This window comes from Eleutherodactylus coqui, chromosome 2, assembly GCF_035609145.1.
Source record: "Eleutherodactylus coqui strain aEleCoq1 chromosome 2, aEleCoq1.hap1, whole genome shotgun sequence".
NCBI lineage: Eukaryota > Metazoa > Chordata > Amphibia > Anura > Eleutherodactylidae > Eleutherodactylus > Eleutherodactylus coqui.
Window position 1 is genome coordinate 45323732 of NC_089838.1, and position 12015 is coordinate 45335746.

Below are 12015 nucleotides of genomic sequence, written 5' to 3' on the forward strand. Positions count from 1 at the left end.
GAATCTCTAGTGATGCCATTCGGCTTTTGCAATGCTCCCTCCACCTTCCAGCGCTTTATCAATTATGTATTTTAAGACCTGTTGGACCAATTTGTAGTGGCATACCTCTATGACATCCTCATCTTCTTTGTTAACTTGGAGGAACATTGCTGGCAAATTTGGGTGGTCTTGGAATGACTCCAAAAGAATAATCTCTACATCAAACAAAGTGTGAGTTTGAATGGACACAAATGCAATTACTAGGATACATTATCTTGCCAGATGGCCTAAGTATGGACCCCAGAAAGATTAAAGCCATCCTGGATTGGCCCATTTAAAGAAATTTGAAGGAAGTACAGCGCCTAATGGGTCTCACGAACTTCTACAAAAGATTTATTAAGGACTTCTTAAAGGTCATCTGTCCCATCACCTCCCTCACCAACAAAGCACACAGATTTTCCTGGTCCCCTGAGACACCAGTTGCCTTGGAGAAACTACAGATTCTTTTTACTTCAGCACCAGTACTGATCCACCCAAGACCAGAACTGCCTTTTGCTGTGGAGGTCTCTAACTCCACAGTGGGAGCTATCCTGTGACAACAAATCCAAGATAAGATGCAACTACATCCTTGTGTATTTCTATCCTATACCTTATTACCTGCAGAGAAAAACTATAATGGGAACAAGGAGCTTCTGGCCATCAAAGTGGCTTTCACCGAATGGAGGCACCTCTTGGAAGGAGCCCAATATCCAGTAATGGTTCTTATTGACCATAAAAATTTAGAATTTCTCCATACTGTCAAGAGGTTATCTGCCGATCACCTTGGGGTCACAAAGACTCTGGAACTTTTGTTTCATTCCTTCTGGTGGCCCGACAAGTATGTGCTCGGAAAAAGACGCACAAGCCTGCCCTCTAGGTTTTCTATAGCCCCTTCGATCCAGGCCATGGAGAACTATATCTATATACTTTATAGTGGGTCTGCCCCCCTCAAAAGGGATGTCTACCGTCCTTCTTGCCAAGGACCGAGTTACGAAGATGGCGCACTTCATCCCCATAGGAAATATTCCCACCACCGAGCGCACCACAGAGTTGATGATCCGGGAAATGTTTTGGATTACATGGAATTCCTGATAATGTGGTCTCTGACAAACGGGTTCAGTTCACGTCCAAGTTCTGGAAACATTTTTGCATGGCCTTGGGAACTACCATGAATCTCTCCTCTGCCTATCATCCACAGTCATCCAACATCTCTGCTGCTTTATCTCCAATCTCCAGGATGATTGGGTGAATTATTTATGGACAGCGGAGTTGACATATAACAATGCCCGGGACGCACCCCATTTTCATTCCTAGCCTTCCTGCCAACACTTCTGTTCCATCGTTCAACCACAGACTGTCAGCATTGGCAGATATTCAAAATAAATTAAATGAGGCTTTACAGGAAGCTCGGGAGGCTTACAAAGAAGTGGCAGACTGACACTATAAAGCGGCTCCTCCTTTCTGGGTTGGACAATATGGTTATCCACCAGGTTTCTGGGAACCAGAATGTGCATGCCCCGAAACTCACAAGGGAGTCCTACAAGAGGTCTAGAGGCAATCCCTTTGAAGGAGGGGCCCACTGTCAGGAATTGAACCCAGGACCTCTTGTACTCCAGCCAACATCTCTCCCTGTTGAGCAATGCAGCCTGTGTACAGTTCCCCTGCATGACTCTCAGCCTTGTTCCATGATTCTGGTTATGCAGTTCCTGCCTCTTGGTCCTAACACCGCCTCTGTCTCTGATTAGGCTTGCTCTATAAACCTGGCCCTGATGCCTCCTTTCTTGCGTAATTATTCTGCTCAACAGCATTTGGTCAAGCTGCACTTCTGCCTACTACTCTATTTTTACAAGACCTCCTGTTACCGACTCCTGCTTCCCTTCTGACAAAATTACCTGCCTCATCCATTTGTACTGCAAACCAAGACCTCCCGTTGCTGACTATTGGCTATGCCCTGACTACTCTCCAGACCTGTGATGCCTACACCTGAGGCTCCACCCCAGTGCCTGAAACAACTACGGATGTATCTATAGGGGGTGTAGAGGGAGCAGTCATGGGTGTATCCATGGAAGGTGTAGATGGAACAGTCAGGGGTGTAGCTATGGGGGGTGTAGAGGGAGCAGTGTAGCTATACGGGTATAGAGGGAGCAGTCAAAGGTGTAGGTGTAGCAGGTACACAGGGAGCAGTCAGGTGTGTAGATATAGGGGCTGTAGAGAGAGCAGTCAGAATGTAGCTATAGGGGGTGTAGAGGGAACAGACAAGGATGTAGCAATAGGGGGTGAAGAGGCAACAGTCAGGGGTGTAGACGGAGCAGCCATGGGTGAAGCTATAGGGGTTGTAGAGGGAGCAGTCAGAGGTGTAGCTATAGGAGTGTAGAGGGAGCAGTCAGGGGTGTAGCTATGGGAGGTGTAAAGTGAGCAGTCAGCAGTGTAGCTATGAGGGGTGTAGAGTGAACAGTCAGCGGTCAAGCTCCACTTCTGCCTACTTTTCTACTATTGCTACAAGACCTCCTGTTGCCGACTCCTGGCTTCCTTTCTGACAAAATTACCTGACTCATCCATTTGCACTGCAAACCAAGACCTCCAATTGCTGACTATTGGCTATTCCCTGACTACTCTCTAGACCTGTGGCGCCTACACCTGAGGCTCCACCCTAGTGCCTGAAACCACTATGGATATATCTCCAGGTGGTGTAGAGGTGGCAGTCAGAGGTGTATCTATGGAAGGTGTAGAGTGAGCAGTCGGGTGTAGCTATAGTCGGTATGGAAGGAGCAGTCTGGGTGTAGCTAAAGCTGGTTAAAAGAGAGCAGTCAAGAGTGTAGCTATAAAAGGTGTAGAGGGAGCAGTCAGGGGTGTAGGCATATGGGGTGTAGAGGGTGCAGTCAGGGGTGAAGCTATAGGGGGTGTAGAGGGTGCAGTCAGGGGTGACGCTATAGGGGGTGTAGAGGGAGCAGTCAGGGGTGTAGCTATACAGGGTGTAGAGGGAGCAGTCAGCGGTGTAGCTATACCGGAGCAATCAAAGGTGTAGCTGTAGGAGGTACACAGGGTGCAGTCAGGGGTGTAGATATAGGGGCTGTAGAGGGAGCAGTCAGAGGTGTAGCTATAGGGGGTGTAGAGGAAGCAGCCAGGGAGTATTTATAGATGGTCTATAGGGGAAAATCAGGGGTGTAGCTGTAGAGGGTTTAGAGAGAGCAGTCAGTGGTGTAGCTATAGAAGGTGCAGAGAAAGCAGTCCAAGGTAAAGCTACATGGGGTATAGAGGGAGCAGTCAGAGTGGTATCTATAGGGGGTTCAGAGGGAGCAGTCACGGGAGTAGCTATAGGGAGCACTTAGGGGTGTACCTTTAGTGGTGTGGAAGTAGTGATCAGTAGTATAGCTATAGGGAGCAGTTTGGGCTGTAACTTTTGGGGTGTAGAAGTAGCAGTCAGCAGTCATTTGTAGCTGGGGTGAAGAGGGAACAGTAAGGGGTGTATTTATAGAAGGTGTAAAGGAGCAGTCAGTGGTGTAGCTATAAGGGGTTGTAAAGGGAACAGTCAGGGGTGTAGCTATAGGGAGTGCAGAGTGAGCAGTCAGATTTGTAGCTGTAGGTGTATAGAGGGAGCAGTCAGGGGTGTAGATAGAGTGGGTGTAGAGGAAGCAGTCAGCGGTGTCACTATTCGGGGTGTAGAAGGAGCAGTCAGCGGTTTAGCTATACTGGTGTAGAAGGAGCAGTCAGCGGTGTAGCTATACGGGTGTGGAAGGAGCAGTCAAAGGTGTTGCTATATGGAGTGTAGAGGGAGCAGTCAGGGGTACTGCTATAGGGGGTGGAGCCAAGAGCAGCTACAGCACAGAGTGCTTTGGGAATGGAGCTGTAGAATGCTCACTCATGTGCTCTTCCCTCAGGGCTTATTAACGTCCCGGCCGTCGCTCTGGGGATTTTCACGGGTGGAATCATCATGAAGAAATTCCGGATCAATATGGTGGGAGCGGCGAAGCTTCTGCTGTCCTCCTCTGTGATTGGATACATCATGCTAATGTCGCTGTTCGGCCTGGGATGTGAGCGTTCCTCTGTGGCGGGACTAACTGTTTCCTACGTGGGGTACGTCCCTTACCCTTATGACCGAAGGTGGCGCCAGCACTCTGCTGACTACTGTGGCTTCTCCACAGGTACAAGCACATCTCACAAGAGGACGGCGCTCTGGCGGATTGTAACATGCGCTGTCTGTGTCCTCAGAATCAGTGGGATCCAGTCTGTGGGGAGAATGGCGTCACTTATTACTCCGCTTGCTTTGCTGGCTGTCGATTGAGCAACGGGACAGGAAAGACTGCAGTAAGTGAAGTGCTGTGTACGAATATATGGAGCGCTGGCAGATTGCTACTACCGAGTTTCACCGAAAATAAGACACTGTCTTATATATATTTTTTTTTTTCCCCCAAAGAGGCACCGTGCCTTATTTTTGGGTGTACCTTATACTCACCTACCCGGCAGCGTCTGAGTCTCTCGCGCTAGTTTCCAGCGTTGAAATAGCACCCTCTTCCTGGTGATGGGGCTTTGAATACCCCGCCTACAGCAAGCAACTGCTGTGATTGGATCACGAGCGTGGCTGGTTCAGCCAATCATAGCCGGTGCTCGGTCATTCACAGCCATTCAGTGAATGACATCACTGAATGGCTGTGATTGGCTCATCGAGTGCTGGCTCTGATTGGCTGAGCCAGCAGCACTCGTGATCCAATCACAGCAATCGCTTGCTGGAGGCGGGTTATTCAAAGACCCATCACCAGGAAGAGAGTGCTATGTCAATTCTGAGGACATGGCAGCCTGCCGGCTATGTGAGTATAGCTGTTTTTTTGTTTTTTTTTAATGTAGTGTAGCTAGGGCTTATTTTCAGAGGAGGACTTATATTTCAAGGGTTTATTTTCGGGGAAACACGGTATGTTCTGTCTTCCAGGTCTACTACAATTGCAGCTGTGTGACTTGGCTGCCTCTGCTCTCTGGTGGCAACTCAGCGGTGGCCGGTCCTTGCCCCAGCGGGAAGACGTGCACCAGGATGTTCCTATATTTCGTGGTGATCTCTGTCATTACTTCCTTCACCTTGTCCTTCGGAGGGACCCCTGGATACATCCTTCTTCTCAGGTGACCCTATTGCATCAGCTCTTTACGGCAGGCTGCGCTGTGCAGAGGTCAGTGACTCGGCCTCACACATGGCCGTAAGATGTCAGTACGGTGACATAGTAATGGGGAGCGTGTTATCAGCAGGTGATACGAGCAATAATACTGTAATATTGTCCGGTACATCTTTGTCTCTGTGGCCCCCAGCATACCCAAGTCCTTCCCGCACACAAATCATTCCCAGTCTTTAATTGTCCTACAACCCCCACTTATCACACTTTTTTCTTGCAATGAAAATGCAGATATTCTTGTGTATTTTTCTAATGCTTGGAGAGGCAGTTTACTGTACAGCAGATAATACAAGTCTGTGTAGTATGGAGGGACAGTCTACTATACAGCAGATCATACAAATCTGTATAGTATGGAGAGACAGTCTATTGTGCAGAAGATAATTCAGGTCTGTGTAGTTTGGAGTGACAGTCTACTATACAGCAGATCATACAGGTCTATGCAGTATAGAGAGACAGTCTACTGTACAGTGGATAATATAGGTCTGTGCAGTATGGGGAGACAGTTTACTATACAGCAGATAATACAGGTCTGTGTAGTATGGAGAGACAGTCTACTGTGCAGCGGATAATACAGGGCTGTGTAGTATGGAGGGACAGTCTAGTATGCAGTAGATAATACAGGTCTGTGCAGTATGGAGAGGCAGTCCACTGTACAGCAGATAATACAGGTATGTTTTGTGTGGAGAGGCAGTCTACTGTACAGCAGATAATACCAGTCTGTGCAGTATGGAGAGACTGTCTACTGTACAGCAGATAATACAGGTCTATGTAGCATGGAGAGGCAGTCTATTGTACAGTGGATAATACAGGTCTGTGTAGTATGGAGAGGCAGTCTACTGTTCAGCAGATAATACATGTCTGTGTAGTATGGAGGGACAGTCTACTATACAGCAGATACTACAGGTCTGTGTAGTATAGAGAGACTGTCTTCTGTACAGCAGATCATGCAGGTCTGTGTAGTATGGAGAGACAGTCTACTGTACAGCAGATAATACAGGAATGTGTAGGGTGGACAGACAGTCTATTGTTCATTAGTTAATTCTGGTATGCATAGTATGGAAAGAGTCTACTGTACAGCAGATAATACTGGTCTGCATAGTATGAAAAGACAGTCTACTGTGCAGCAGACAATACAGATCTGTGTAGTATTGAGAGGCAGTCTACTGTACAGCAGATAATACAGGTCTGTGTAGAGTAGAGAGGCCGTCTATTGTACAGCAGATAATACAGGTCTGTGCTGTATTATCAAGTCTGTGCTGTATGGAGAGACCTTCTACTGCACATCAGATAATATAGGTCTGTGTAGTATGTAGAGGCAGTCTACTGTTCAGCAGATAATCCAGGACTGTGTAGTGTGGAGAGGCAGTGTATTGTACAGCAGATAAGTCTGTGTAGTGTGAAGATGCAGTCTACTGTACAGCAGATAATGGAGATCTGTGTATTATGGAGAGGCAGCATACTGTACAGCTGATAATACAGGACTGTGTAGTATGGAAAGGGTCCCCACTCGACCATCTCCAATTTTGCTGAACATTTACATGGATGTACATGTATGTTTGTAACAAGGTTCTGTAAGGTTTTAGCTCCAGATATCATATACCCGGAGCACCACAGCCCTTTGCGTGGAAGTCCCACCAACCACACGGCGTCAACAGCAAAGATTTTGCAAAGTTTCACATGTGGCTATTGCAGAATCATGCTAGATGTGATGCTGAAATTTACCATACGAGCTTAACTTGTGCCGGTGAACGCGAAAAATATACTATCAACACTCACACAACAACACGTGACTCTCAATTTAACCTCAAAGTGGCTTCAAAATTACGTTGCGTAACGCACAAGCCACATTTTGACACTGTACAACCCAAAAACAAAACAAATTGGTAGGTTCTGCTTTTCCCAGTCCACTAACCACCGGCATGACAATATATGGCTGCAAAATCAGGACCAAGGCTCACAGATTTGTGGAGATATTAACACAAACATGGTGCAAAACGCTTAAAAGCCAAATCTAACCTCATTTCAAAGTTAAATATCTCAATGTGGGAGCGCTCCAAATTTATTTTTGATAATACCAATGGAAAGAGCATAATTATTTCCACAAAAAATCATCTTTTTCAATTTTGGTATTTTTTAGTGTAAGGAAGAAAAATCCCTGTGAACATGGTGCAATTTCTTCTGTGGAATCAACATTAATTACAGCATTTTTCAGCTATTTTGCTACGTTTGTCATGTAGCTATTGGGGTAAAACAGTAGCTGTGATGCTGAGATTTACCATAGGAGCTCAAGCTGGGCCAGTGAACAAGAAGTGTTTACTATCAACACTCATACAACAATATGGGAATCACAATTTAAGCTCAAAGTGACTTCAAAATTACATTGCGTAACTCGCCAACTAATATTCAATGCCATGCCTAACCATTGAAGCAGTGATTAACATGTTTATTTTACGTTAACAATCTTGTTATCCATTCCTAAAAACGTAATATGCCGTAACTGTCTTATGTATTTTATTCATTACTAGCTGATATACCCGGCTTCGCCTGAGTTAATTTGGTGCTGGTGTTTATCTGGTGTTCACACGGAAAATCTTATGAAGTCGTGGTTACTTTAGAGATACCGGAAAAACATATGTTCACCATTTTGCATAGTTCTCTGCGTTACCCAGGAAACACCATGTGGAGGTAACCATGCGATGTTTCCTTTATATAAAATGACATCGGGAAGTGAGAGAATTAGATTCCGTATGTAAAATTTGGAGGCTAATTCTTTGGCGCTTAGAATTGAATAATCGAGTTGGGACCCATTAACTTTTCCTATTTATGACATAATCAATGCTTGTGCAGAATTAGATTCTGTACGTAAAATTATATTGCGTAACGCGCCAACTAATATTCAATGCCATGCCTAACCATTGAAGCAGTGATTAACATGTTTATTTTACATTAACAATCTTGTTATCAATTCCTAAAAACGTAATATACCGTAACTGTCTTATGTATTTTATTCATTATTGTGGTAACACCAGTTGTCTTTCTTAGGTTCCTTGTCCGTTTTTAGGTTTCTTTCAACTAAAGTGCAATTCTCCTTATCCTTTCATGTAGGCCCTAGCCATCTGCATGCTTTTTTTCACAAGAATTGTTCTAACTTTCTTGTTTTTAAGATTAAAGAAAAAAAGTCAGTGAATATGGCGTGCCAAAATCAGGAAGAATTAGCTCCATGCTCCGTTGGCCTTGCCAAGAATTCGACATGTCACCTGAACACAGATTGAAAACTGACAACTGGCCTTACCACAATCTATATATATATATATATAAAGACGAAAGCCCTCACTGACTCACTAACTCGCCACTAATTCTCCAACTTCCCGATGTTGTAAAAACATGAAATTTGGCACAAGCCTAGATTATATCCAAAATAGGAAAAGTAAAGTGGTCCCAACTCGATTATTTAATTCTGGCGCAAAAGAACTAGCGTCCAAATTTTACGTATGTTATCTAATTCTCTCACTTCCCGATGTCATAGAAACTTGAAATTTGGCACGAGCATTGATTATGTCATAAATAGGAAAAGCTAATGGGTCCCAACTTGATTATTCAATTCTAAGCGCAAAAGAATTAGCGTCCAAATTTTACGTACAGAATCTAATTCTCTCACTTTCCAATGTCATAGAAACTTGAAATTTGGCACGAGCATTGATTATGTCATAAATAGGAAAAGCTAATGGGTCCCAACCCGATTATTTAATTCTAAGCGCAAAAGAATTAGCGTCCAAATTTTACGTACAGAATCTAATTCTGCACAAGCATTGATTATGTCATAAATAGGAAAAGCTAATGGGTCCCAACTCGATTATTCAATTCTAAGCGCAAAAGAATTAGCGTCCAAATTTTACATACGGAATCTAATTCTCTTACTTCCCGATGTCATTTTATATAAAGGAAACATCGCATGGTTACCTCCACATGGTGTTTCCTGGGTAACGCAGAGAACTATGCAAAATGGTGAACATATGTTTTTCCGGTATCTCTAAAGTAACCACGACTTCATAAGATTTTCCGTGTGAACACCAGATAAACACCAGCACCAAATTAACTCAGGCGAAGCCGGGTATATCAGCTAGTAATGAATAAAATACATAAGACAGTTACGGCATATTACGTTTTTAGGAATGGATAACAAGATTGTTAACGTAAAATAAACATGTTAATCACTGCTTCAATGGTTAGGCATGGCATTGAATATTAGTTGGCGAGTTACGCAGTGTAATTTTGAAGTCACTATGAGCTTAAATTGTGATTCCCATATTGTTGTGTGAGTGTTGATAATAAACTCTTCTTGTTCACTGGCCCAGCTTGAGCTCCTATGGTAAATCTCAGCATCACAGCTACTGTTTTACCCCAATAGCTACATGTCAAACGTAGCAAAATAGCTGAAAAATGCTGTAAGTAATGTTGATTCCACAGAAGAAATTGCATCATGTTCACAGGGATTTTTCTTCCTTACACCAAGACTGAAAAAAGATGATTCTTGTAGAAATAATTATGCTCTTTCCATTGGTATAACCAAAAATACATTTGGAGCGCTCCCACATTGAGATATTTAACTTTGAAATGAGGTTAGATTTGGCTTTTAAGCGTTTTGCACTATGTTTGTGTTAATATCTCCACAAATCTGTGAGCCTTGGTCCTGATTTTGCAGCCATATATTGTCATGCCGGTGGTTAGTGGACTGGGAAAAGCAGAACCCACCAATTTGTTTTGTTTCTGGGTTGTACAGTGTCAAAATGTGCCTTGTGCGTTACGCAACGTAATTTTGAAGCCACTTTGTGGTGCTCCGGGTATATGATGTCTGGAGCTAAAACTTTACAGAACCTCGTTACAAACCTACATGTACATCCATGTAAATGTTCAGCAAAATTGGAGATGGTCGAGTGGGGGCGATTTTTAAAACTAGTTCAGTTGACATGGAATGACCCGAAAGACATTCTACTGTACAGCAGATAATACAGGTCTGTGTAGTATGGAGAGACAGTCTACTGTACAGGGAGGCGGTCTCTGTTTCGATCTGTGTATGCGTTCGGCACGGAGTTGGAGACGACATTCATTTGCTGTATTTTCCACTTACCTGTAGATGTATAAAGCCTGAGCTCAAGTCTTTGGCGCTGGGTATTTACACCATGGCGATCCGGGTTCTAGGTAAGGAATGTTCACCAGGCTTTTTGTATTTAGTGGAGTCTGCCGCTTGCTACGCTTTCACCCTGTTTTTTGTCACTCTGAGCAGCCTGAATAATCGAAGTAGTAATAATCGTCTGCTTGTGTCTTACAGCCGGGGTCCCTGCCCCCATCTATTTTGGGGCCCTAATTGACAGCGTGTGTCTGAAGTGGGGCCAACTGCCATGCAGTGGGAGGGGTTCCTGTAGATTATACAACAGTGACGCCTTAAGGTGAGTGCAGCCCAGGAATAACGCTTGCCCAGGTGTGCTGGAATCATATGGTGGGGGGGTTGAGGAGGCTGGGGGGTTGAGGAGGCTGGGGGGGCGGGGACATGTCCAGTCACTTCCAGAGCTGCATCCACTATTCTGCTGTAATATGATGTCCTATCTTCTAGTCACTTCCAGAGCTGCGATGACTATTCTGATGGTGGAATTGCACTGAAGATAACTACAGTGTGTGACTAGGCTATAAGACATTATGGAATAGCAGAATAATGACAGCAGCTCTGGAGGAGAACATGTTATGTAACTATGGATCCAGTCCACATAATGAAAAGTCCTTCAAGATGTAAAACGTATGTTTTATTTCCTCGCTGCTTTTATGGTCCTTGTTTGATGTCAGTGAATGGAAATATTCGCATTCAGAGACTGGATACCTCTGCATAGTGTCAGTCCCCGCTGGGGTGTCGTTGTAATGTGTCAGTGCTGATAATACTCTGTTAAACACAGCAGCATCATGACTTTTTGTAGCTCTTCCCTACACTGATACATTGTAACGCGCCCAGAGGTGCAGGAGCAGGCATCGAGGTTTCAGCCTTTGGAAACATTCAGTGACAGGAAGCTGATATCTTGAAAAGAATGAATTGAAGCTGGAGGTCAGTTAGAAGGAGGTGGGATGTTGTCTGTACATTGTATCAGTGGCTGACGTGCGCCGCTTCTCTGCAGGTACATCTACCTGGGGATGACGCTGGCGCTGGGCGCGGTCTTCCTCTGCTTGTGCGCTGCTGTTCTCTACCTACTGAAGAAGCGCTGTCTGACTAGAGAGAGCAATGTGAGCAAGAGCTCCACGCTGCCCTCCAACCTGGTCAGTAACGTCCACCTGCTGCAGTCCCGCTACTGGCCACAGAAGGAGACCCGCCTCTAGTGCTCGTTGCCACACCTCCTGCGACAAACGCCACAAGGACTGGAAGACGCTGAACAGCAGATACAAATCTTGTTTATTGCTCCACCTGCCATTAAGGACTCTGGGCGGGCTGGGTGACTGCGCCTGAATGGTGGTGACACTGGCATCATGCAGCTTTCTTGGAAGCAGAGAGAAGACGGCATGGATAGAAGATGGTGCAGCGTCTCTGGAGATTTTCTGGGATTTTTACATTTTGTAATAAAATAATTTCAGAATTTTCTAGCAAATGTGAAGTTTCTGAAGTCCGATAATTGCGGACGTCGCTGTGTTTGCTCCGATTTTTGCAGATGTCGCTCCAATAACGCCCCCTCATAAGTGTTCTACGCCCGTTTTCAAATGTCGCCATCTTTTCTTTTTTCTGCATTAATTACATTTTTGTTCCCATTTCCGTATTTAGAAAAAAAGACAATTCGTCTGGAATATTTGCGTGAACCCCGAAATC

The 12015-nt window shown here is 44.7% G+C and overlaps 1 protein-coding gene across 1 annotated transcript in view; it reads left to right on the plus strand.

Annotated features, from left to right (window-relative positions):
* The window catches only part of SLCO1C1 (solute carrier organic anion transporter family member 1C1), a 37382-nt gene extending 25635 nt beyond the window's left edge, over positions 1-11747 (plus strand). The window contains exons 10-15 of the mRNA XM_066590735.1: positions 3897-4092; positions 4161-4323; positions 4943-5127; positions 10309-10373; positions 10504-10621; positions 11336-11747. Of these exons, the coding sequence (XP_066446832.1) occupies positions 3897-4092; positions 4161-4323; positions 4943-5127; positions 10309-10373; positions 10504-10621; positions 11336-11534 (926 nt within the window). The 3' untranslated portion in view covers positions 11535-11747. The remainder of the gene's footprint in view (positions 1-3896; positions 4093-4160; positions 4324-4942; positions 5128-10308; positions 10374-10503; positions 10622-11335) is intronic.
* Positions 11748-12015: the final 268 nt, after the last annotated feature.